This window comes from Exophiala aquamarina (genome assembly GCF_000709125.1).
Source record: "Exophiala aquamarina CBS 119918 chromosome Unknown aczIA-supercont1.14, whole genome shotgun sequence".
Classification (NCBI taxonomy): Eukaryota; Fungi; Ascomycota; class Eurotiomycetes; order Chaetothyriales; family Herpotrichiellaceae; genus Exophiala; species Exophiala aquamarina.
The window spans coordinates 247,436-273,360 of NW_013550574.1; the positions used below are offsets into that span (position 1 = coordinate 247,436).

The 25,925-nt window shown below is 51.6% G+C and overlaps 8 protein-coding genes across 8 annotated transcripts; 5 read left to right on the top strand and 3 right to left on the bottom strand.

The window, feature by feature from the left end:
* Positions 1 to 735: 735 nt before the first annotated feature.
* A1O9_10638 (uncharacterized protein) lies at positions 736 to 4,374 on the bottom strand (the record flags this gene model as incomplete). The annotated part of the gene is made up of 2 exons (XM_013400326.1): positions 736 to 4,051; positions 4,106 to 4,374. 2 exons carry the CDS (start codon positions 4,372 to 4,374, stop codon positions 736 to 738), a joined length of 3,585 nt encoding a protein of 1,194 aa, XP_013255780.1.
* A 1,800-nt stretch (positions 4,375 to 6,174) lies between these two features.
* On the top strand, positions 6,175 to 8,695 carry A1O9_10639 (uncharacterized protein; the record flags this gene model as incomplete). Its single annotated transcript, XM_013400327.1, has 2 exons — positions 6,175 to 6,263; positions 6,526 to 8,695. 2 exons carry the CDS (start codon positions 6,175 to 6,177, stop codon positions 8,693 to 8,695), a joined length of 2,259 nt encoding a protein of 752 aa, XP_013255781.1.
* Positions 8,696 to 9,006: 311 nt separating this feature from the next.
* A1O9_10640 (3-oxoacyl-[acyl-carrier protein] reductase) lies at positions 9,007 to 9,827 on the top strand (the record flags this gene model as incomplete). Its single annotated transcript, XM_013400328.1, has 2 exons — positions 9,007 to 9,065; positions 9,125 to 9,827. 2 exons carry the CDS (start codon positions 9,007 to 9,009, stop codon positions 9,825 to 9,827), a joined length of 762 nt encoding a protein of 253 aa, XP_013255782.1.
* A 458-nt stretch (positions 9,828 to 10,285) lies between these two features.
* On the top strand, positions 10,286 to 11,638 carry A1O9_10641 (uncharacterized protein; the record flags this gene model as incomplete). Its single annotated transcript, XM_013400329.1, has 1 exon — positions 10,286 to 11,638. One exon carries the CDS (start codon positions 10,286 to 10,288, stop codon positions 11,636 to 11,638), a length of 1,353 nt encoding a protein of 450 aa, XP_013255783.1.
* Positions 11,639 to 11,955: 317 nt separating this feature from the next.
* On the bottom strand, positions 11,956 to 12,778 carry A1O9_10642 (uncharacterized protein; the record flags this gene model as incomplete). Its single annotated transcript, XM_013400330.1, has 3 exons — positions 11,956 to 12,213; positions 12,315 to 12,519; positions 12,660 to 12,778. The coding sequence occupies 3 exons, from the start codon at positions 12,776 to 12,778 to the stop codon at positions 11,956 to 11,958; spliced, it is 582 nt and encodes a 193-aa protein (XP_013255784.1).
* Positions 12,779 to 13,823: 1,045 nt separating this feature from the next.
* On the top strand, positions 13,824 to 15,590 carry A1O9_10643 (uncharacterized protein; the record flags this gene model as incomplete). The annotated part of the gene is made up of 1 exon (XM_013400331.1): positions 13,824 to 15,590. The coding sequence occupies one exon, from the start codon at positions 13,824 to 13,826 to the stop codon at positions 15,588 to 15,590; it is 1,767 nt and encodes a 588-aa protein (XP_013255785.1).
* Positions 15,591 to 19,247: 3,657 nt separating this feature from the next.
* A1O9_10644 (uncharacterized protein) lies at positions 19,248 to 21,149 on the top strand (the record flags this gene model as incomplete). The annotated part of the gene is made up of 3 exons (XM_013400332.1): positions 19,248 to 19,370; positions 19,448 to 20,939; positions 21,010 to 21,149. The coding sequence occupies 3 exons, from the start codon at positions 19,248 to 19,250 to the stop codon at positions 21,147 to 21,149; spliced, it is 1,755 nt and encodes a 584-aa protein (XP_013255786.1).
* Positions 21,150 to 22,260: 1,111 nt separating this feature from the next.
* Positions 22,261 to 25,475, bottom strand: A1O9_10645 (uncharacterized protein; the record flags this gene model as incomplete). The annotated part of the gene is made up of 2 exons (XM_013400333.1): positions 22,261 to 25,100; positions 25,160 to 25,475. 2 exons carry the CDS (start codon positions 25,473 to 25,475, stop codon positions 22,261 to 22,263), a joined length of 3,156 nt encoding a protein of 1,051 aa, XP_013255787.1.
* Between the last annotated feature and the right edge of the window lie 450 nt (positions 25,476 to 25,925).

The following is a 25,925-nucleotide window of genomic DNA, read 5'->3' on the forward strand; positions in this document are numbered from 1 at the left end:
AGACGTCAGGATAAAGCTATCACTTATCGCTAGTACCAAATCTGTCAATGTTCGATGAAGAAAGAGGATGGTTCATGAGTATATAATAAGACAAAATGGGGAGGATGTGAGCTAGTGTGTGCAAAGAACAGAAGCAAATATATCTCGAAGGCAGGATGGTTGGAAAATCCAAATAGAATGAGGTCGAGGAATAACCTGTGACAATGAACCGCGAACGTGCCAGACAATCAGGAAAAGACGAGGCATTGTGTATTTACTCGAGTGGTTATCGCAGAGGACAAAGGCCAACCTCCATGGTAGTATCGGCAGAACAAAGCATCGTATAAAGCATTGAAACAGTAACGCGACTTCGAGCATAGTGGAATTCAATGGAAGAAAGGAAGTCCCTTTGTATTTTTGAACAGAACTTTTGACTGCTCCTAGGACTATATTGGATAGTTCTACAGCGTGGATAACTGGTGCAGTCCGGTATGACCATGGCAGAATGATCTCGCACTAGCATAGAATGGTGATCACCGCTCTAATAGCAACATGGCTGTTTGGCCTGAGCCTGAGGTTGATCTAGGATGTTCGTGCAAGGTCGTGATATCGTGTACAACCCTCTTTGATACAGTTGTAAGTTGTGAATGTCGAGAATTATTAGCACAATGTTGAATCGAAATAACCTGATGCTCTTGAATCATGTAGCGTGCAAGCCGAAGTTAGAACATCAGGCCAAAAATGGTCGATGACTGTTCACATGCGGTTGAGACCGAAAAGATAACCGAGCTCTCGAACACCTAATCTGGCCACATTCCGGCCGGCAGATTCATCCAAAGCAGTCTCAACCAACTGTCGCTTCTTTTCTTGCAGATTGAGGATTCGATCTTCGACAGTAAAGCCTTGTTCCGGGGCTTTTTCCTCGAAGCCTTCACCACTTATAAGAACACGATGAACTGTCACCTCTCGGAGCTGGCCAATTCTGTAGCACCGGTCTGCTGCTTGATATTCGACAAAGGGGTTCCAGAATGGATCAAGCATGACAACGTGATTCGCGGCTGTCAGATTGAGGCCAGCATTGCCCGCTTTGAGGCTGACGAGTATGATATTGCAATGGGGGTTGTCTGTGAACTCGAGAACAGCGGAATTTCTATCGTTCGAGGACATCGACCCATCATAACGCACATAACTTCGAAAATCTTTGTGGTCATACAAAGGTACCTCAAGTAGGTCAAGGAAAGAGGTGAAGTTTGAAAAAACGATGGTTTTTTCGTTCTCTCCTCGGGCTTTGATTTCCTCGAGAAGCTGCACCGTTTTAATTGTCTTTGCTGAAGGCTGAAAAGTTTTGCGAAGACGCTTTAGATAGTGACGCTTGGCGGCCTGATTCCTTAGGCCTTCCTTGCGAAGAATGGCAAGGCTTTTCTGGGGGACCTTGGGGTTCAACTTTCTCGATTTTGACTGCTTGTCTTTGGGCGTTTCTTGTGGGATGGAATTTTGGCCTTTGCGCTTCTTTTGAGCCGAGTCTGAGTCTAATTGATACTCATAGTCATCCGGGACGATAAATCCATCCAGGTCGGAGCTTTCATCTCCGTCCTCCTCATCTTCAGAGTCATCACTTTCGGTTTCTTCTTCGCCATGCTCGTCAACGGCATCAAGTGGAGGAATACCTGGTCGAGTGGGATCATGAACTCGGAGAAAGCTGACAATATCGGTGATCTTCTTTGAGTCAATCTTAGCTCGACAATGGGGACACGTCGGAGACGCTGCAAGGCCGTCCTCATTGTTAGTGAATTGATCGACCAGTCTACTTAGACAATCATTGCAGAGAGTGTGGCCACAGGGAAAGACCACAGGATTTTCAGCAGCATCCATACAGATTGGGCATTCGAAAGCGTCAAGATCTTTCAAGCGAGCAACGACTCTTGGGTCCAGTTCTGCTGCATTGTTGATAAGGTCGTCAGGACTCAGGGAACCCGCGACCTGAACCATAAAATCATTGCTGTCCACCACGAGGCGTGGGTGGCAGCAAGCTTGTCTTAAACGAAGGAGCAGAACCAAAGCATTCGAGTAATTCCTTCCAATGCCGCCATTGGCGCCTCTTTGCAGAAACCTATTGAACTGAATCTGAGCGTTGTTCTCCAATGCCTTGTAAAAGGTCAGCTCATCCTCGCCAAAGGCGATTCTGTCTTCACTTGTGGTTTTGGGAGGTAGCTGAAGGATAGGCTTCCCGTCAACTTTGGACTGCTTAGTACGACGCAGCAAGATCGCTCGAAGGAGGGCCTGAAGTGTTTGCATTGCTTTCTCCTCCTCGGAGACGGAGATATATCTGCCGTTACCCTTCCTTCTTATCGGACCAGCAATGTCTTTGCTAAACTTAGCCCAGTCGTTGTATGGTCTGATGCGGCAAAACTTGACCAGACTATACATTTCTTCAACATTGTTTTGCATGGGGGTACCAGACAATGCCCATCGATGGTCAGCTCTGATCCGGCACGCAGCCACGGCGGCTTTTGCCATTCTGTTCTTGATATTTTGGGCTTCGTCCAAGATGACTCGATGAAAATGAGAGCGGTCACCCAAGATGGGACAGTGCTCGGCAGCCGATGGCCGTGCATCGGGAACTAGTCTCAGTTTTTCCTCCCATGCCAGTTGACGCTTCATTTCGGCAGCCAGCGAACCGTATGTGGTTAGGACTACATCGTAAACCTTCAATGCGGCCCATGGAACCTTCTTTGAGGAACCGTGATAAATATAAGTCTGCAAGCGATGGCGCGGTTTGACCATCTTGTTGATTTCTCGATCCCATTGCTGCATCAATGCGACAGGAGCGACGATAAGAGTAGGTCTGTGAGAGCTTGGGTCTGGTGGGCGGTCAAGGATCAACGCGATACTTTGAACAGTCTTTCCTAAGCCCATGTCGTCTGCCAAGATGCCTCCTTTATTCGAGCCTTCCTCCATTTTCCTCATCCATGCAAGACCTTTGAGCTGGTGGGGCATCAACGTGGCCTTGAGTTTGTGAGGAGGCTCGACGAGTTCCTCGTTGGTGAGTTCTTCATCTGGTCTGATATGTTTCATGAGTGCTTCCAACTCCTCCTGCGTCTTGGCGGGATCCGCATATTCCATGCCTGGAATCGCATAAGAAGCTGCCGGACTAGGTAGATTGCCAATACCATACGGCGAGACATAAGATTGTGATGCAGCACCCAGAGAAGAGGTCGCACTGTTGTAAGGGGGATAGCTGTAAACGGAGTTACCACCGGTGCTGACGTAGGGCTTGGAACCTGGAAACGCTCCAGGCATGGCTGGTGGAGCGGAATTGGGAGTCCCCGGCATGGTCATTGCTGGGACGTTCTGAGTACTTTGATATCGCCCGCCCTCCCATTTGATATCCGGCTTGATTCCTCCGTAACTTGGGGTACGCGAAGGCAGTGGGTACGTGCTGGCCGGGGTGGTGTAATTTGCGGGGCCAGATCCTGGAGTCAGTTCAGGCTTGATTCGAACAGTAGGGGTCGAGGGGCTTGGAGGATGCATTTCATTCTTAATAGGTGTCCTGCTCCAAGGTTCACCAGCGTTGGTAGCGAATGAAGCCTGAGGTCTGTCAGATGGGATATCAGACTCGGGCTTGACAGGGGCAGGGCGGTTGCCAATGGAGCCATTGGTGTCCAAGAACAACTGGGAATATTCGGCAGAGTGATTGGGTAGAGTCTGTGTCTTCTGCGGCGCACTGCCGGGATCGTTGAGTTCCTGAGATAGCTTTTGGGCGAATTCTGCGTCTAACTGTTCCTGCTTTCTTTTCTCCTCCAATCGACTCAAGTATTTTTGCTGCCGACCCGCATCGCGGGCCTTGTGCTCGCCAAAGATGGACGCAAGGAAAGGGTCATCAACGAGATCGAGGCTGTCGAGACTATCGAAACTGTCTGTTGATGGTGTAGGGGACGGTGCAGCGGACAGGTTTGGAGTTGTGCGGCGAGACTTAGTTTCTGGCTCATCATGATCGTGGTCATAGTCGCTTCTCTGGCGTTTTCGAAAAGAGGGTTCACGAGCTGGTGGTGGCATGAGATGATCTGATCGGCTGGAGGAAAAGGAATCTGGAGTAGCGCCGCTTGCTGGAGTGACGACGTCGGACAAGTGGTTGAGATTGCTTGTTGATTGCATGTTGGTCGAATCTAGAGGTTGACGAGGAGAGTCCAGGTCCTGCAACTGCTTACGAAGGGCCTTGAGGTTGGCTTTGGTGTCTCGAAGAGATTCCTGGGTTTCCAAGTCATCGTCTTCGCATTCACCATATGAAACTGAATGAAGTAGACTTGCTAGCATGCCTTCATAAAGCGCTATCTCGTCTCGAACAGCCTCTATGCGTTCGAGGTGAGCGGGGTCGGGTTCCGGATCCTGAGCCATTTTGGGAGAGTTGGAAGGAGTTTCAAGAGAGTGAGACCATGCGATGGCAGGCAATGAAGGTAGGCAGTCAGGCGCAGGAGCAAGGCGAATAAGCCAAGCCTGAGGGGAAGCGAGAGGCTGCACCAGGTGATGAATCCGAGGATGATGGCAGTGGAGATCAACACATTGCAAATGGTGTCGTACAAGGGCCTGGTTGGCCTCTGAAAGGAGTGTCGGTGGTGGAGTGGCGGTGGTTGTGGTGGTGCAGTGTTGATACAAGAATGATTAATTGGGATCGAGTCTGACGTAGACTGGGGGTAGGAGGAGACGCGTGAAGGTGGTGGGCAAATGAGGGTGTGAGCCCTGTCAATATGATATGTTGGATGCCTTCTTGTAGTAGCTTTGCCTCACTTGAGTTTCATGCTTGCTGAGGGTCTCTCTCTGTGCAATCTTCAAAATTTACAACTGAGTATTCATGGGGCTGTTCAAGGTTGGCGGCAAATAAATGATAATAACGTGACTGCCCCGGATTTTCCTTGCGAGCCAGGGACGCGTCAAGTCGCGCTTAGGCGTGTGTTTCGCGCCCATGCAAGGGAAGCTGCCAGCAAGGAGTCCTCGTCTGGAGCACTTATAGCATTGGGGGTTGGAGGGAGGGAAGCGGAAGGGGCGGACGGGTGCCTATCGCAGCGCTAGCAGGATGCCCCAGGGTCCCCAACCCACCACTTACAAGTGATCTAATAGCTAGAGGTTCGGAGTACCTACATGCATAAGCTCACTCCTGGGTGCTCTGGGTGACTGGTAGGTCTACCCGAAGCACTCCGTACTTGTACAGGACTCTGGTGATCTTCGGAACAAGATAATTCCAACATTGTGGCAGTAGTACCATTTGATGCTGTTCAGGTTGTCTTAATTACTTCAGTAGTGAAAACACCCATATCTCTGACCACAAAACACTCAGTATATTATTGCCTCATCACAGCTCCAATGATAACAGGAACCATCAGTGCAGCAGCCCATCGGTAGATGCCTCGGTGAGTAGCATGTGACCTCTGAATCTTTGCCGAATATGGGGCCTGAGCAATCAACATCCCTGGCAGTGAATTGCGCCGTCTAACCAGATGAGGATGAGTGAACCGCCTCATGGCGGTAGCGTCAACAAGCTGAGCAGTGTGGTGCTTCCTGGACGGGTGATGGAAAAGTTGAGTGGTCATCCGCAGCCCGGGCGGTTGGCTGCTGTCTAAATGGCGAGTGGGAGAGATGGTTGATAAAAGTGGTATGACCGTGGATGTAGATGTACTGTACCTCTTTTCCTCGTATCGAGCGTCTGGATGAACTGCCTAGGTATCTGTTGGGAGGTTCAAGATGGGGGGAGATGGTAGAGAGGACATGTACATGTACTGTAAAGTTGTGGAAGAGGGGTCAAGTCTCTGGGGTGAGAGTTCATGCCTGTTCCGCCCGCAACCGGCTCTGTCTAAGAGTCTTAGGGCGGGTTAAGATACCCCTTTCCTCCCCGCTGGCCCCTGTTCGGGCTCCAGTCAGGTGGCTTCGCCAACGGAACTGCCCAAGTAGCTTAGGTACCTACTGACTGGGGAGTTGCAGGGCCAGTGGAGGCTAGGGGCTCAGTCGCAATAGGCCCGAGGGCCCCTTGGGTGCCCCTCAGGCTAGCAACGTGCACCTGCTAAAGCCACCCGCCCACGCTGGTCTGCCAGTGGCAGGTAGATACTCCGTACTAGAAAGACGGTAGGCCGATCCAACAAATTTCCATCTTTTCATCTCAACACCACCTCTATCACCCATCGCCATCGCATATCAATTAAATCCATGGCCGATAAGAGTCCTCCTGCGAAGCGTGTCTCCAGGGTTTCTCGGGCCTGCTTTGCCTGCCGCGGGCGAAAGAGCCGATGTGACCTGTAAGTCTGCCAGTTCCAGTTAACTTTGTTAAACAGTGGGCCGCGGGTTGGGGGCCCCAGGTACCCAGAAAGGTACCCCATTCGCTTGGGATCCGTACTCGGTATGCCTATTTCCAACGGCTACTGCTCCCAGCATGGCGATGCACGATGAGCAATAGCCGTCGTCGGCAATCTTCGAACCTCTCGTCTCCCATCACTCTATCATGCCGATGCGTTTCATTTGGGTCAAGCTGTCAAGCCATGTCCACTGATCATTCACTAGTGAGGCCTCAGGCGGCGCGCCGCCTTGTGGGAGATGCAAGAAAGAGGGCAAGGAATGCGTCCTAGGTACCTCCAACCGTGGTGGGAGTCGCATCAGGAAGAAGAACCTCTCCACCACCACGCTATCGACTCAATCACATCCGCCGCCCCTGACCACTGTTCACGAGCCCAGCTCTCGCACGCAGCCACCTCCACCACCTTTCCTGCAACCTTCGCCTTCGCACGAATCCCTCCGCACCCCAAACGGCACCAGCACCAGCACCCACACCCACGCCGCACCCACCAATGGAGGAGGGACACAAGGGAATGTGGTTGAAGACGACGACTCAGCATCGACCGCTGATAGCACCATTGGCAACACCATCCCCAGAAACCCATCCGATGCGTGGCAGTTGCTGAAAGATGTTGCCACCAGAGAGGCCAGCCACCGCAACGCAGTCATCGGCATCCACAGTCAGACCGACTTGTCAGATCACAACATGCACAATGGCTCGAGCTCAGAACCAAGGGGATCCATCAATGGCATCCATGCTGGTGTTTTGACATACCGCCTGGTACGCGAGGGCTATCTTAACTCAGACATCATCCACGAACTGGTCAGACGATATGCCGAGCACTATCATCCATACCTTCCCCTGGTTCCCCGCAAGTACTTCGATCCAGCCCAGCTCGACCAGTTTGCGGTCAATAACAAACACCTCCTGACCGCCGTCCTTACCATCGCATCCAAAGATCTGGTTGACCAACCCAATATCCACATCTGCTGTTCACGCTACATGCACGATCTCATATCAGGCATTGCCGCTGGGCATGACTGTGAGGTGGAAGCGGTCGAGGCTCTCCTACTACTGGCTGAATGGGAACCCCAAGGCTTGCGAAATCGAATTGAAGCCGTGGGCCGGGGTGAAGAAGATCGATCGGCCTGGATGCACGTCGGCATGGCCCTGCGTACTGGGTATTTCCTGGCCCTCGATCGGACTGCCTTTCGTCAAGAAAGTGCAGAAGAAGCGCGAATCGACGGTCGCAAACGGTTGGCGTGGGCCCACTGCTACGTATCCGATCGACTCATATCAGTCCGAATTGGAAGAGCATTCTGGTCTAGAGGGCCCGGTCCGATGACAGGTCTATCATCGCAAGATTTCCCATCTCTGCAACCGTTAAGCCCTGGGGATGAAGACTATGCCAAGATCATGCAAGCCACCCTGGATTTGACCCAGCTCTATTCCAATGTCCACGACATTCTCTATTCTGGGATGCGGACTAGTGGACAAATGATGCTCATGGGGGATTATGTCAAGTATGTGGATGATTTCCGGAACGCCATTGCACGGTGGAACACCAGTTGGGGCAAACTGGAATGCTCGCCTCATATCAAGGTGACTCTCCAGATGTCGTACGAGTACCTGTGTCTCTATACCAATGCATTTGTCTTCCAAGCCGCCATCTCTCAAGCAATTGCGAACAAACCAAAGACCGATGCACATTCTCTGAGGGACCATCTCCGCAATGTTTTCAGCAATATCGGTGCGATGCCAGATGCCCGGTTTATTTGGGCCAGTGTGGCAGCAGCCAAGGCATATTTAACGTTGCTCAGTACCCAAATCGATCCCAGCACATATCTACGGTACATGCCACTCAGATATTATCTCTACAGTATCTACTCGGCTGTGTTTCTCTACAAAGCTCGATCCTTCGGGGTCATGACAGACCAGGAAGAGCGGCAGGTCCGGCAACTGGTGTTTCAGGCCATGGAGGTGTTGAAAAGAGCTTCGGTGTCAGCCCAAGACCCGGGGTCGCGATATGCACGACTCCTCGAGTTGTTGTGGTTGAAGCCAACAAAGCCATCAACACAAATATATCACCCGGTCCAGTCGCCTGCAGCTTCTGAAACTCAACTGTCGTCTAGTGGGAGTGTGCGAGTAGATGCTCAAGGATACATGCAATACAGCCCCGCGAACGACTTCTCGTGGCTCGATCTCGAAGCCGTGGGAGATTTCGTCTCTGGCGACCAGATGGCTGGCAATGGGATGCAATCATTGGCCCCAATGGCAGGATTTCCAACGACGGCCGGGTATATCCCAGCTGGAGGACAGGGGATGCAGTGGCAGCAAAACAGTGCCAGCAATGGGATGAGCTGGCCAATGGACTGGAATGGAAATTTGTTCTTCTGAGCCTTGTCCATTTGCGGATTTGGGGGTCAAAGAAGGTCTCCATTTTACACGCAGTTCTACCCGCGAAGATCCTGCGGCTATTGATGCAAACGCCGTATAGCGATCAACGGCCGGTTGCCGATTGCAACCGACGCGGAGAGGGATCCATCAATTGTCAACCCCGCATCCGAATGCCAGATGCCAAACAAATGGCTCTGCTGCCTCTGACTTCTCCCCGCAAGACCACTGCAGCTTCGGGCCAGTCATATAACTGCCACGCTTGATCAGATCTTTAGCCACGCCGTTGCACAGTCCAAGCTGGCTCGTGAACCATGTCGGTCGACAACGAGATCAAGGGCAGATTGGCCCTCATAACGGGCGCCTCAGGAGGGTGGGTTGTTCCATACTTGGGTCTAGCCACTGAGCAAATGGCTAATCGTGGGTTGTTAGAATCGGTGCCGGCTGCGCGCGCGACCTCCACAAGTACGGGGCCCATCTCGCGCTCACCTATTCCAAGGGCAAGGCAAACATCGATAAGCTTGTGACCGAGCTCCCTACAAGGCCAGACCAAAAGGTATCAATACACCAGGTGGACATGGGTTCCACAGATGATATCCAGAGATTGTACAAGGAAGTCGAAAGGGAACATGGACATGGGCCTGACATTCTAATTGCAAATGCGGGCTACGGCGTGCGAATACCAAACATTGTGGACATCTCAGTTGAAGAGTGGGATCATACCATCTTGATCAACCTCCGAGCACCATTTATTCTAGCTAAATTAGCTGTGCCTCATATGATCGAGCAAAAGTGGGGACGGATCATCATGATGGGCAGCATTGCAGGATATGGCGGAGGAATCAACGGGTGTCACTACGCAGCATCCAAGGCCGGACTCATGGGCATGGTCAAGAACCTGGCCAACAAACTGGGCAAGGATGGCATCACGGTCAATGATGTTGCTCCGGCAATGATTGGAGAGACCGGCATGATACCCGATGCTAAATTCCTCGAGGGCACACCAGGAGATGTCAAGCATATTCCCGTAGGAAGATTGGGCACGCCGCAGGAATGCGCAAATGTGGTGACGATGTTGTGCAAGACCGGTTATCTTACGGGCCAGAGTATTCTTTTGACGGGAGGACTAAAATAATAAGCCTAAATCTAATATTTGAGCATTTACCTTTGAAAGTAACCTTCATCTGGATGGCCATGGCAAGAGGTGAGGGTGTTTGCACGTGACTGTCTGGCCTACATATTCTCACGTGACTACATTTCACCACGTGACTCTATCTTCCCCTCACCCGCACGTGGCATTTCCTTCTCCGCCACTAAAATCTGGAGGGAGCTGCTTCTATCCTTTGTCCATTACTGGCAGCCATTCAACAAGACATCGCCCTCAACCATACCACGATGGTGCTACTGACGCCGCCATGTTGTCCTACCTAGTCTATTTCTTCTCATCCTAATACACCTAATTCCCCCATACGGTAAATTCTAATAACAAGTATTTTATCACCGCTCTCCAACCTGCGTCTAATAGTCTCTGTACCGCTTCCCTCACCGCCTACCACGCTCACCACCCATCTACCACAAAGACACAGGCCCAGCATGGAAAAGAACGGCATCACTCCCGCCGGCCAACAATTTGTCGAACTCACGACCAATCCTCACCATCGGCACCCCTCCAAAGAGAGCAGTGGCTATCAGCAAATGCCCAACCCACATCTACTGCATGGCGAGGCAAAGACATCTGCCATACAAGAGGAAGACATGATCTCCCGCCACCGCACGGCCTCTGCCTTTGACACCGAAAGCCAGTCACCCACTCGATCTTCCCATGACCCTCTAGAACTCGCTCGACGGCTCAAGTCCAAAACAGAGCTCGACCGCATTACGGCCAATACCGCCCGCAAACGCCATGCCATTTGCAATCCTATGGTCATCGCAGGGAAAGCGCCTGGCTCCAAAGTCACCGAGTTCTATGAGTCACAAAACGAGCAGATTCAAAGACTCTTAAAACCAGTGGATGAGCATGTCCGCGAGGCGAGGGACACCCATACCTCCAACCATCTGCGCTTTCAGATCGCGGTTTATGGAAGCTTTCTCGCCAACATAATTCTAGCCGCCCTGCAAGTCTATGGTGCCGTGGCCTCAGGCTCTCTGTCTCTGTTTACAACAATGGCGGATGCCGTCTTTGACCCCCTCTCCAATGTCACCTTGATTCTCTCCAACAAAGCCGTTCAAAAAGTCGATGCTCGCAAGTTCCCAGCCGGAAAGGCACGGATCGAGACAGCCGGAAACATTGTCTTTTGCTTTCTCATGACTGCGGTTAGTTTCATCCTGATCGCCTTTTCCATCCAAGAACTTGTCCGCGGTTCCGCAGAGGAAACTAAGGATTTCCACTTACCTTCGGTCATTGCCGTCACTGTGGCTTTTTGCACCAAACTTGCATTGTTCTTGTATTGCTGGGCGTTGAGAAATCAATACTCCCAAGTACGCATTCTATGGGAGGACCATCGCAACGATCTTTTCATCAACGGCTTTGGTGTCCTCACGTCTGTGGGTGGAAGCAAACTCAGGTGGTGGCTAGATCCCTCGGGTGCCATTATCCTATCCGTATTGATCTCCGTCTTGTGGCTGCGCACCGCTTACTCAGAATTCCAACTCCTCATTGGCATTACTGCAGACACCGAAACTCAACAACTCATCACCTACGTGAGCATGACCCACAGTGATCGAATCAAGCAGATCGATACTGTCCGCGCATGGCATTCTGGACCTCGATTGGTTGTCGAGGTCGATGTGGTCATGGACCCTGACGAGAGTCTTCGCGTCAGTCACGATGTTGCAGAGGAATTGCAGATGAAGCTTGAGAGCTTGCCTGACGTGGAAAGGGCCTATGTTCATTGCGATTTCGAAACGACCCATAAGCCTGAGCATTTCCTCAAGAAAGAACTTTAACTCTAACCAAGTGAACTCGGGGAGCAAGTAGCTGATATTCACGCTGCCAGCATCTGAAGACTTATACATATAGGCATGATCATGGACGACATGATGACTCTCCCATTGCACGGCCCTACAAAAAGCCGTACACGCACACAGAAGTGAGACTCAATTCAATAGTGCATTCTTTGATGGCGGCAGTGACTGAACAGAATTTTTGGATTACCATATCTGAAAGCAATGGCTTGGGAACAGCAGAACCTTCACCTATCAACTCAATGCTCAATTTCCGTCATATAGCCACCACTCCTAACATTTTCAAGATATCAATATTCCTACACCGAAACAGGTTGCGCCTCTCCAGGCTTCGCGTCATAGGAGATCCTGCCGGCTGGGAGGAAGAACAACGCCACGAGCCCGCCACCGCGAACTTCGGGGTAATGATGGGTACCAGGGCCGGGGCTTGTCCAGCCTGCTCCCTGCCAGCCCTGCATGCCCTTCAACTCTGCGCCCTCGTCGATCTGCACCACGCAATTGATCTCCCCATACGGATGTTTGTGGTATTGTCCACGGTATTCGGCGTCGGATTCCATCTGTCCATTTCACATTCAGACATCGTTAATATATTTATTATGTATTGACGAAATCACGAAAGTGTCATATCACAAGAAGGGCCAGATGAGCTCAAACTCACATAGACAGTAGTAATTGAGATAAAGGACGAGTCTTCGGATGGCGCAGCGATGCGACCACGACGATACCGCGGCCCATCCAGCTCGTCCTGTGCCACCCAGCCTTCCTTGAGTCCCTGTCGCATGTACCGGCAGAAATCCTCGTAGTAGACGTTGCCTGGTCCGTAGTCGCGGTTGAGCCGCGCTTCAAGGGCTGAGCCTGGTGTCCTAGTAGGGAAATGGTGACATGTTAGAAGGTAGGTTTGCCAGATCAAAATGATGACATGGCAAATAGTAGTGGGCTTGTGGAACGTATGTGCAGCGATGAAATAAAACAATAATCACCAAATCAGAACATTGAAACATACAAATCCTTAACCTCACGGAAGAACTCATGGCATCGCGCCACGAATTCCTGTGCAGTGGGGTATTTCGAGAGGTCCAGCAGCGACGCACCGCCGTAGCCACTCGACGGAGGTCCGGCCATGGTGAAGATATATATTTTGGAGAGCAAACAGAGAAGGATAGTATGATGTTCTGGGGCTGACAGGAGAGGTTCGGCCTCCTGTGTAAAATAAAAAAAAGAAAAGATTGTCGCCTTAGTAATGACAGTCGAAATTCGATTCTTGAATATTGGCCAGCAGCTCAGCCACTGCTTTCTTATATCCCAATTTTGAGGTCGTCTAGCCAGCTGGTCATCAGACGGGCCCGAAACCAGAAAGCCGTGATTGAAGGTCGGCAATAAATCTCTTCTTGAGGCGGTGGCCTTGCGCCTCCTATGATGACCAAGAGGGGCTCATTGCTGATCTTGGTCATATACAAGCTGAGGTAAGGAATTTTATTCATGCCAAATAATAAACGATTACATCCAGGCCACCGCAGAGCCAAAGCCAGAGCCAGAGCCCAAGCCGAAATGTGGCTGAACACTCGGTATCTCAGGGCAAGGATTACCCCGGGTTTCACGGTTATCTGCCGAAAGGGACTGCCGATTTGCGGAGGGAAAACGGCGGGCCTTGGGCTGGAGACTCTACGGCTTAAGTCTCCAGCAACAATTGGATGGACCAAGGGTTTTGTTATCAAGACCGAGAGAATACAGGCCCCGTCAATGATACTATTGGATGAACAGAGAGTCCAAATGGAAAACAAGGATGTCGGTCAGCGAATGATGAGAACGAACCTCTTCTTTCGTTTCGAAGCCGTGGATCTCCGTTCGATTTCAGCCTCCTGCTGTTTGATTTATCGGGGTGTTCTGTACAACTCAAGAGGTGAGTATGACATGAGCAGGACGTCGCCTACCGCTGAATCATCTTAACCTCAGATATTTGGAACACATGGTCACAGCCGCGTTGATTGTTTGACGAGGTAGTGATACTGATACTGAGCTAGCTGGCATCTACGCATCTTGTCATGCACAGGCACGTTTGCTATCGAAGAAGAGTAGGCCGTCATCGGTAGAGTGAGCCTCCATTAGTTTGGTTGTCACTCTGATTACCACTCACTCACTGCTTTGAAACGCTGCACCTTCGTCAAATATGGCAGACGAAGAACTAGATCTCGCCATTGTTGGGGCTGGGTGGCACGGCCTCGCGATGGCGAAGACTTATTCCGAAGCCTATCCTTCAGCACGAATTGCGCTCTTCGATTCTGCCAAATCGGTTGGGGGAGTCTGGGCTAAAGAACGCCTTTATCCCGGCCTGAAGACAAATAACATGCTGGGTTCCTATGAGTTCGGTGATTTCCCCATGTGTCCAGATCGCTTTAAAGTGCGCCCTGGCGAGCATATTCCTGGCGCGGTGGTCAATGAATATCTGAGACAGTTTGCAGAGGAGTATGACTTGATGTCGCGGCTGAGGCTGAATACCAAGGTCGAATCTGCGGAGGTGGTGGAGTATGGAGAATGGATCTTGCTTGTATCGAACACAGCCGACGAGCCGTCGAAGATGAGAGGCATCAAGGCGAAGAAGCTGGTGGTCGCTACAGGTCTCACCTCCAAGCCGTCTATGCCGACCTTCCCAGGGCAGTCCGAATTCCAGGGCAAGCTCTTCCATTCCATCCACCTGAAGGATCGTGCGAAGGACCTCGAATCTGCGCGAGAAGTCGTCGTTCTGGGTGCCAGTAAATCTTCTTGGGATACATGCTACTCTGCTGCGATATCTGGCGCACACGTCAACATGGTGATCCGACCAGGCGGCGGAGGGCCGAGTTGGGTGTTGCCGGCGTTTTTCACGCCCTTGAAGCTGTCAATCCAACGACTCGCTACCACACGGCTATGTTCACTTTTCGAGCCGTGTGTCTGGGCTGCTGAGAGCAGTGGGTTCCCGTGGATACGATATCTGCTCCATCGAACGATAGTTGGCCGGAGGCTCGTGTCTGCGCTGTGGGGAGTGCTCGACATGATCGTACTCCGCGCCAATGGCTATGATGATCATCCAGAGCTGAAGAAACTCAAGCCTTGGACCGATACCTTCTGGATGGGCAACAATCTAGGAATTCACAATTATGAACAGAATTGGTTCGATCTGGTGAGGAAGGGACGGATTAACATCCACGTCGCTGATGTCGCCTCCTTGTCGGGAGACGGAGTGCATCTTTCGAGTGGTGCGGTCATCAATGCAGATACGTTTGTTTGCTGCACAGGGTGGGAGACTCTGCCGTCGATCAAATTCTTGCCCGAAGAGGTGATCGACGGGCTCGGCTTTCCGTCAACATCGCTTCAGACAAGCGAGACCTTGATGCAGGATGCTCGAACCCGCATCCTCAAGACCGTGCCTAGTCTTCGTCCAGGACCGAGGAAAGTACTCCCAGCTTGTGCAGCGGCTCCTATCCGAGAACACGAGGCAAAGAACCGAGGGTCAACACGATCAAACTACCAGCTATATCGATTCATGGTACCTCCTAGCCAGAAACTCTTCCAGCACCGCAACATCGCCGTCATCGGTGCCCACCTGGCCGTAAACGCAATCACAGTGGCTCAAGCACAGGCATTATGGGTCACTGCGTTCTTCAACGATAAAATAGCCAACATCAGCGATTCAAAGGTCAGCTATCGAGAGATTGAGTACCAGACCATCCTACACGCCGAGTATTGCCGTCTTCGACATCCCGCGGCCGGCGGTGGGGCTGGGCATAGATGTCCGGATCTTGTCTTCGATGGGCTATTGTATACGGACTTACTGTTGCGGGACTTGGGGGTCGAGGTGCGCCGGAAGAGATCTTGGTGGCGGGAGTTGTTTTGTAGATACCTGCCTAGCGATTATCAGGGGCTGGTTGAGGAGTGGGTGGCCAAGAGAATCAATTGAGCAAAATGCCACAGTATTGGCGGTGACTGAATATATTCATGGCCCAAGGCTTTGTGGCCATTAGAGAGGTTGCAAGACTCAATACATCATCAGTCCTTGTTACCGTTTGCATATGCGAAGCTCCGCGAAAGGGACGATCTACATCACAATATCAAATGTTATGCCGCTGCACGAATACTGCAAGCTCAAATAGCTTTGAAGTCCGCGGCTCTAGAATGCTCCATAGTAGGAAGCCTTTGTCTGCCTCCATGTCCCTGACTCTTCGGGGTGGGTTTCAATACCAAACTCTCAACAGAGGAGGTGGTCTTGACATGGTGAACCAAAACCCAAGGATTAAGGCCCGCACTGATTGAGGACTCAGTATTTCCGGCACCTAAATGGGAGCTTCAAATACTCGGCTCCGTCGACAAGGAGGTCGGTTCCGTTGCTCCCGGAATGGTGGAGGTGTTCCTGTTTATAGGATCGCGGGACTGGGGTATGATGCAGGGTATTTTGAATCTGACCTAGTATCTAGTCTCGCTTCCTGAAGAAAAGCCTCAAAAGGCCAAAAGACCTCAGCATTACGCCTAGCGTGGTCCAGCACAGCTGGATGATATTCCTTGAGTCGAAATTGCTCGGCTGCGGCCCACAGCTAATAGACGGCGCAACAAGTGCACTATGAAATTCGACCACTCAGATACTATTAGATATCTCACTGCCGTCTCTGTGAGCAGACTTGAATAGAAAGCGCAATATTTACTCTCACAGAGGAATCACTGTTTTGATTTGATCCCTTCATACTGCGGCCTTGCTCTTCTGGAAAATACTCTTCTTCCCTCAAAGCGTCGATTTTATCATTCAGCTTCGAATCTAACTCTCACAACACGACCCTTAATGCACCTGCTGGCACAGGCGAGAGGCTGCATGTCTCCCGCACCGTTACTAATGCCTTTTCAGCCAAGACGAGTTTGCCTACAGCCATATATGCTTCGACAAGACTCATTTCGGCCCTCAGACAGTTGACATCAGACACCCCCAACAGCCTTTGTAGCGGTTCAACTACGGCATGAAGTAGCTTGAGGGCACTGTAGGGCTGATGCGACTTTATATATGCACGAAAGAGCTCATTCTCTGGGTCTAGAAGCAGAGCCAGCAATGGGTTCTGACCTTTCAGCACGTCAATCACAGCCCCGAACAAAGGCAGCGCCTCTCTTGTCTTCTCAACACAAAGATACTTCCGAGCGAGCTTGTGTCTTGGGTCAAGGATCGCCTCTTCAGGAATTGTCGCCTTCAAAGTCGGAGAGGCGTCGATGAGGGCGATCATCTGTTCAAAATAGTGGATAGCCATATCAAGATCCTCGCAGCGAGCTTCACATACTGCAAAAAGAGCCAATACTGAGCATTTTATAGGGGTCGATGCGAATCTCGTTTTCCGTATTCACAGTTGACGGTATAAACAATGTAGTTGCCAGTGCCTCTTTGCTTGATTGCGTGCAGTGAAGCATCAATGCGAGACTGAAATTCTCTCACACATCTCCAGGTTTGGTTCAGGGTCGAGATTTTGCGGACGTCGGTGTTTACCGCAGTGGGCGATATGCGGATTCAACAGTGGATGCCCATATTCATGGCTGAGTAGAGACGACCGCACCAGAAGATATCTACGGTAATTCGCACACGACGGCCAGATTTGATCTGGGGAGATGCGTTTTCTCGCCCGAAGATGAATCAACAGATGCATGGATACATCCCCATTCTCTATATCGATGGTGATGAAAGATGAGGATGCGATCATTCTGGTAGCCTGACGGAAAGACTTACCCTTGATATCTCGGCTTGGGACCTTACCGATGTTCTGTAATGGGAGCCACTTCCGGGTAACTCTGGTCCAGGTTTGGTTTTGACGGAAGTGATAAGTTGCTGCCACTATATCTGACGGGTCCAAAGCTATCCTAGAACCTGATCCGGCACGGCGGCACCTTGTCATAGTGCTACCAGGCCAGGGTAGTAAGTAACTCCAGGACATCGCCACGCTCCGGAGGCTTCCTCCGAACTTTCGATGCAACCAGACTCTCATTCCTTTTTTTTGCTCGGGAAATCCGTCTCACAGCTTACGAGAAGCCCTTGTTGCTTCCGATAAGGAACTGGCTATTCTCTGAGAGCGCAGCACCCGGTCCTGATGAGTGATCCTGCTAGAACGATCCCAAGTATGTCCTTTGCAACCACGATCTCGTGAGCATCGGCCAAAGAATTCCATCAACGACGTCCCCTGGATTTGACAAATTCGCACACAAGCAGTTCGCAGGTAGGTTGCTAAGCTTATAGTGACAGAAATGTAGCCTTGGACCTTCAGCCGAGCTCACTCTTCTCAACGTAAGGCATTCCATGTATGACGATTCTGGTTGTTCAGTCGTTGTTCTAATTCTCGCGACTCATCCCTTCTTTCAGTGAAATATGACTGACGCTTCCGAAATTGTCGAAGTGGTCGTCGAATGTCGGCCATCAGTCAATGCTGACGCAAGCCTTGTGTTACGTATTCATGATTGGAAGGGGAAAGGAAAATTTGTTCATCCTCTTGTGAGGGTTCCGTGCTGTAACAGCCAATGACCTGAGGTCTTGAAGGAGCTTCTTAGAGTAAGACGATGCTATTGCAACATCCTAACGCTGCCATTTCGAGTTTTTGTGAGAGTCTGAGTAGTCACTAATAGTTCGAACAACTAAAGATGGAAAGCCGTCCATTAGCACTGCAGTTTCCATCTCATTTCAATGCAGTTTGGATTTTCATGCTCCCCAAGCCAATCTCGAAGCTTCGTATACTTGACAACGAAGTCGCCAGATGCTATCGTACCGTAGTGGACTCTGGGCCATTCCTCCTTTCGAGGCACTCGAGCACAGCACTTGCTCTTATTCTGATGGCGCTCAGCACATGTACTTTTGCGGTCTCCAACATGTGAATGATCAGCTCGAAACAGTGCATAGTTCTCGACCCCGCGATATAAGCAGGTTTTCTCCGGACCCGCTTGGGTCAAGAGATTATTGTGGAGGTCCAACGACAATGCTTTAGGATGCTGGCGGCAACCGGCAAGGCTGGCCAACCAACACAAGTGGTAGGATGAGTAGGAAGCCTACTATTTACCCCATCTTCCGAAGGTGTAGATATGTAAGCGGAACTCCAAATCTGAATCAACGCACACTCTTCAGAAATTCGGCGCCATCAGTATCATTTCCGATTCGTACTCGGTACTTTTGTGCAAGTCCATTGGTGCCCGGAATAAAAAGACCAGGTCCGCTCGTTCAGCTAACTAGCTTCCCCAGGTTATGGATGGTCGTTCAAACGAGCGTCGAATTCGTCCAACCGAGCATGGCTAGACCATCAGTGCCAATTCCACAGGCATTTGGACGATTATTCCCATGAGCCCCCGCGTTCCAGGCCAGTCAGGCACTCGATGGGCGAAGGCCCAACTGGCCGGATGTGTTACAAATGCAACGACCAGACGCTACCCCGCGGCAGGGCGACAGCCGTGGGTAGAACGCAGACTCAACCCACTGAAATACTGGAGTAGCCCACACGCGGGCGATCTGATATTCCACCAGTGGATTCTACTTAACACTGGGAGATTGCGGTTTCCTCACGCTTCAAGTTCTCAGTGCAATACCTAGTATACAGTCGCTATTGCTACCATGGAGAAGCAGCAAGCACAACAAACCGATCGGGTGGATGATAGCCTACATGGCCATGACGAGCGCGTTGAAGATGCTGAGCCGGTCCAGCATGTCCATCTGAAAACGATTGTGCTGCTGATTGTGAGTGTCTCTTCCACGGCCATGCGAAAAATACGAGTACGAAACGAGCACTACTGACTGGCCCTGCTATTCCTTAGGCCATCGTGACTGAATACGCCGTGCAAGTCTTCCACATCGTGGGCGCTGGATTTCTAGGGAGCAGCGTGACCGCGATCGTGGGCGGTTCGAACAAGAGCACGTGGCTGGTGTCGACGATGTCAATCAGCGCGGCATGCCTGGGCCCTCCCGTCTCGCAGGCCGCCGACTTCTGGGGACGGCGGTGGTTCGTGATCATCCTGAGTAGCTTCGGCTGCATCGGCTGTATCATTGTCTCCAGGTCAAACTCCATCGGCATGGCGATTGCCGGGCAAGCTGTCAGCGCGCTGAGCCAGGGCGCACAGCCTGTCATTCACGCGATCGCATCGGAAATTCTGCCTCGAAAATATCGCCCGATCGCACAGGCGTCGACGAACTCGGCCGCCACGCTCGGAGGGATACTCGGTCTCCTTGTCGGCGGGGCATTGACGCTCAATAATCCAGCCGGGTTCCGCACATTCTGGTACATCACCGCCGGAGCCTATGGGCTCTCGACACTGGTTGTGTTCGCCCTCTACCACCCACCGGCGCGGGAGCTACAGCAAAAGTACACGACGCGGGAGAAGCTCGCCCAGCTGGACTGGGTTGGGTATTTCCTCCTGATTACAGGTCTGGTTCTATTCTCCTTTAGTCTCACGTCCGCGATGTCAGTGTATCCGTGGCGAAGCGCACAGATCCTTGCCCCCTTGATAACAGGCAGCCTACTCTTGGTCGGCTTTGCTGTTTACGAGTGGAAGTTCACGCGCACGGGGATGCTTCATCATGATCTATTCAAGCGGGGACGAAACTTCGCGATCGCCGAGCTGTGCATTCTCGCGGAGGGAATCTCGTTCTTCGCCGCGAATAACTATTTCGGATTCGAGGTCGCTGTGCTGTATGACCAGGATCAATTCCATGCTGGGTTATATTACACTGTTGCATGGTTCTCGCTGCTCATCTCCACATGGATAGCGGGGGTGTATTGCTCGCGGAGCAAGACGATTCGGCTGCCCACAGCGTTGGCCTTCATCTCATTCACACTCTTCAACGCACTCATGGCGTCGCTGACTCCTGCAAATGGGAGGAAGAATATCCTCGGCTACGCGCCCTTCCTGGGCTTGGGCTTGGGTACCGCGCTCAACGCGTTGGTCGTCGTGGCCCAACTGTCGACACCTCCCGAGCTCATCTCTATCACTACAGGGTTGATGATCGCGACGCGCAGCTTTGGCGGCACGATCGCGCTTTCTATCTACACGGCGGTCTTCAGCGATCAGTTGAGCTCTGAGCTTCCCGCGAAAGTGGCCGCAGCGACGATCCCACTGGGATTTGACACGTCAAATCTCGGCCAACTGCTTGGTGCACTGACGAGTGGAAATACGACCGCTATCTCCCAGGTCCCCGGGGTTTCTCCTTCCATCCTCCAAGCCGCGGGGGCAGGCGTCAAGGAAGCCTACAGCTTGGGATTCAGGTATGTCTGGGTAACGGCTGCAGCATTCGCTGCTTTGGCTGTCATAGGTATGCATTTCTTCGCCTCTCCTCTTTCTGTTCCCTTCCAAGGTCTGGTTACTGATGAGGCTCGTTACAGGAGCCTCCTTCCTCATCGACCCGACAGCTGAGTTCAATGCACACATCGATGCTCCGATTGAGACAGAAGAGGAATTAAGCCGTGGAGGCATCGCGGAGAAGTTGCACCATCACCATCACCATCATGAATCACATGCTTGATAAGATTGAAATCGTAGGATAAAGTCGGGTTGGTACCACAGCCTGACACTTTCACTTGTTGTCCAGTGATGGCAAGTGTTTCTATCCTGTCAGAATATCTTCGCAGGAGCGAGCCATTGATTAGAAAAGTGTATGTGATATAGAAAGCAAGCAGGCTAGAGCAGATGAATGGTGTTAAGATGTGGGTCAACCGAACAAGCTACTTGCGGTACCCACTCGAGAAACTTTAGATTCGCAAAGTTGTGCCTGGGAGGAAGTAGTTGTGAAGTGAGGCTTGCAATACACGTAGTTGTGCACAAGGCTACTCAAATGGCAGGTAATACATACTATACAACGTGCGCACGTCAAAGCACATGAGATTTGGGATTGCAGTATCATAGCAGATAATAGTATCTGCCAGCATCGATCGATTGATCGGCCGAGGCTCATGCTTCTGTCCCGCATGGCCGGCGAGCATCGAGATAGCATATCTCAAATAGAGGACTGGAAACACAAGCAAAAATGTACATAGACATGGTAATGATGGGGGACCTCATCTTGGGTCCATCCCACCTTGACAATTACCATCCAGGGAGGCTTCTCCTGATTGATCTCATTATCAATCATGCTTACGCCATGCACCCCCCCTGTTTGACTTTCCTTTTCTTTCCCGTGGTTATCCTAACTTCCATTGGAATGAAAGAATCATTCAGTAGTTGCTTATTCGTCAATATCATTAGTCAGCCCAACCCGTAAAACAGAATCCGTAGCCATCACCCAATCTCGAGCCGGTCAATTTTGCTGAATGCCTCCTACTCCATTTTAGGGAGTAGAGGGCCAGGAAGATTCCCAAGATGCCTGGTGATCGTACGCCTTGATCCGGAAGCAAATGGTCCCTTGATTCAAAATGTAATGGAGATACGCCCTAAGACAGGGGAAAAATGCACGAGAATACCGCCCAGGTTGCGGAGCAAAAGACAAACTCGTTGTAACGTGGAAACAATAAAAGAAGCACCAGCAAGACCCATACTTGCACGGATGTCGTGTTAGTTACGCACCTCACCCAGGCCACACCGTATTCTTGACCTGTCACTGAGAACAGAATCACTGGTTCTCGATAAAGACAAGTATGTCATCTTTGTTGTGGGAACTGCATACCTTGCTGCTGCTGTTGTTGATGTTGCTGGGCCGCCATGATCTGGGCCTGGGCATGCTGCATTTGTAGTTGCTGCATTTGCTGTGCATTCTGTTGCTGAATCGCTTGAGCCATGTTAGGGTTCATGTTCATACCGCCCATACCATTCGGCATGCCTCCAGCTTGCTGCGCTGCCTGCTGCCTGAGCTGAGCCTGTTGCAATTGCATAGCATTCATGTTCTGCATGGCATTTTGCTGAGCCGGATTCTGTGCTGCTTGTGCTGCCTGCTGTTTTCTAACCGCAGCTATGGCAGCTTGTCTTGCTTGCAGACCGATCTGATGTATCTCATTGGGCTGCAGCATATTTGTATTACCTTGATATTTTGCAGCGGCTTGAGTCATGAATCTCCCCTGATAGGCTTGCAGTGTGGTATTATAGACTTGCTGCAGATACGGGCCTAGGCTGGAAGGTCGTTGCTGTTGCTGCTGTTGCTGCTGCTGTTGCATACCAGCGGCCATCATCTGCCCTTGTGCTTGTGCGGCCATCATTCGCTGCTGTTGCTGTTGCTGCTGCACATGCGCCATTTGAACTGCTTGTTGCTGCGGAGTCATATGGTTTGGAGCAGGCGAGCCATGTGTCTGGCCCTGCTGCAGGTTTTGCATCTGGGCTTTCATGGACTCGGCTAGAGACTGATTGTACGATTTAGTAGTTTGAGAAGCTGGCGACATGTGCTGACTCTGCGGTGTCCCTTGTTGCATAGCCTGCTGCTGCTGCTCTCGCTGTTGTTGTTGTTGTTGTTGTTGTTGTTGTTGTTGTTGTTGTTGTTGTTGTTGTTGTTGTTGTTGTTGTTGTTGCTGTTGCTGCTGCTGCTGCTGCTGCTGCTGCTGCTGTTGGGCCTGCTGTCTCTGTATTGCAGCTTGACGATCTACCTGAGCATGATGTTGAGCTTGTAGATGGGCCATTTGAGCTTGCGCCATTTGTGGAGTTCCATTTACCAACCCGGCCTGTGACATTGCTGCTTGTTGTTGCAAGGTATGATGGCGACGCTGCATTTGAGCGATCTGCTGGGGATTCATAGGCTGAGAGCCACCATTAACCATTTGGCCTTGCATCATTGTGGCCTGCATCATCTGCGGGGTGGGTGCTGCCATGCTACCATGAGGACTAGCTTGTGTCATATGTTGAGAAGGAGTTCCTTGTCGGAGAATCGGGGTCGCATTTCTCGCAGCAGGTGTGCCGTGTGTCAATTGCGGCGTGCCATTTCGGCTAGGTTGACCTTGGTTGCTGGGAACTCTCGACATGGATGCAGTTGGATGAGCGTGCTGTATAGCTGAGCCTGGCCTTCCAGGAGAACCATGACCTTGCTGAGAAGTCGACATAGCCATGGGCTGCCCTCCTTGAGTGGCCGAGGTAACCACTGGTGAAGAGGCGGCATGTGGAGTACCTTGGCGAATGATTGGTGAGCCCCGTTGCTGAGCAGCGGCCATCATTTGATTCTGAATGTTGGGTGGAATACCATTGACTTGTTGTGACTGAGGGCGTTGGGCAACCTGTCCAGGATTTTGAACTTGTGGCTGTTGCTGGCCTTGCTGTTGCTGTTGAGCGGCATACGCCGCCTGCATTTCCTGCTGGCGAGCTCGAAGCATTCGAGCCTCTTGAGCTCGCTGCATCATGATGCGTTTCTTCTCCTCTTCTTGCAACCTTTCCTGTTGGCCTCTCCTGTTTTCGTCCTCTTGCAGTTGTCGGTCTTTCTCACGTTGCTTCCGTTCAGCGATGTCTCTCTTGATACCATCGAGAGCGTTGAACTTTTCGAATCGAGGTTGGAACAAACCAGCAGCAGCCTGGCCGTCCACATTGCCGGCATTAGCGGCATCAGCAGTACGTTCATCCATGATGAGCATGAACCGTTCTTGCTGCTTGGCGTGGGCATCCTCTGCCGCTAATTCGGCGACGGTCCTCTTTCTGCTCTTGGGTGACGGTGGCCTGGCATCGTGATAGGGGTCCTTGAGCATTGAAATGAGAGAATCGGCCTCTTCTAGGCTTTCGACAGGATCCAGATACAAGGGAGGAGCGGTCGCATTCACCACTCGAGCTTCATACTCCAGCATATCTTTGGGGTCGATCTTCAACTTCTGCTTTTTTAGTGGGTGGCCCTTCTCCGTGGACGGAGTCGCGGGCATACCGGACATTGGAGTCTGCGGCGCACCGGAACCAGGCGCTCTGCTGCTGACATTGGCTTGAGACTGCTTGCGGTTTATTGATTTTGGGTCTGGGGTCATGGCATCTATGACAAGATCCATGTGCTTAGACAGGATGGTAGGTCGCAGTGCAACATGGTAGATCCTGGGCTGAGGCTTGGTAGACTTTGGAGCGACATCGATAGTGTCGGTGGAATTCAAGGTATTTGGAACTTGACTGGAGACAGAATCCTGGTGTTCGTGTTTCATGGGCGGTGATCTGGCCACTGGCTGTTCCTTTGAAGGATATGGTGCGTAGGGAGACGGGGTAATGTACTGGTTGTAGTTGTGAATGGAGAACAGCTTTTCATCATCTGCACCTGCGCCATTTGCAGCGACTTCCTTAGCCGCAGACTTGTGGTCCACCACCCGAACAATCAACCAGCCCTCGTAGTATCTGACTTCTGACTTTCGGAATTCTTCAACCATATCATGGGGTATGGTGCCTTTCTGGAGATGCTCAATGAAGATGCGCATTTCGGAATGATAGCTGAAACTTCCATCCTGCTGGTCGAAGCGAAAATGGGTTGGGTGGAGGTGGACAATCAGAGATGGAGCACAGCCTTTGTACTTTCGCAGGATGTGGGACTCCTTGGGTACTATGGGTTAGGCGCGATTAGTATTGAGCATGGAGAAGCCGGCGCACGGGAGGACAAACCATAGGGCTCGGGGAACTTCTTGGAACTCTTCTTGTCTGCAGAAGCGCCCTCAGAGGCGTTGTTTCTCGTAGTCAAACGCTGGAGCCGTCGATTGGGCCGGGCTGTGCCTGTGCCTGTGCCATTCACCGTGGTGGCACTGTTGGCGGTTGCCGTGGTAGGGGTCGCAATCTGTCCGGGGAGGGATTTCGGGACACTGGAGGGGGATGCAGATGGCGCAGTTTGCCGTCCGCCGTTCATGTTGGTCTGGACTAGCGGCGGAGGAGGTTTCTTCATCTTGGTGGCCGTTCCGGCGGGTTTGGCTACGACAGCAGCCATGGCGAGTGTATTACAGATTTACCAAGTAGGCTGATGTTCCTGCTTTGACCGGCTTAGTTTGAAGCAGACAAACCCTTCTCTTGAGAACCTCGGCCACTTTGCGACAGTGCTGGGCACACGCGCATCATGAGGGGCAGGCACAGGTGTAGATCGAGCTGCTGGAGAGGTAATCGGGGATGAACTGGAGGGAAAGGATGGTGAGAGGTAGGATAGGAGGAGAGAGGGAGAAAGAATAGGTTATTGAATTGACATGGATGGAAAATCGAATGCGCTGGCTGACAGAGATGGTGGTGGCTCGCAGGCTTGAGATGGCATGAGGTTCAAGTTCGACTCCGACTCGGGATGTAAGTCACGTGAATCACGTGCAACGCCAAGACACTCCAACGAGGCTGTGGCTATGGCTGTCAGCAAACGCAACTCGAGATTTGAGATGCACCGGAGCAGAGTGCG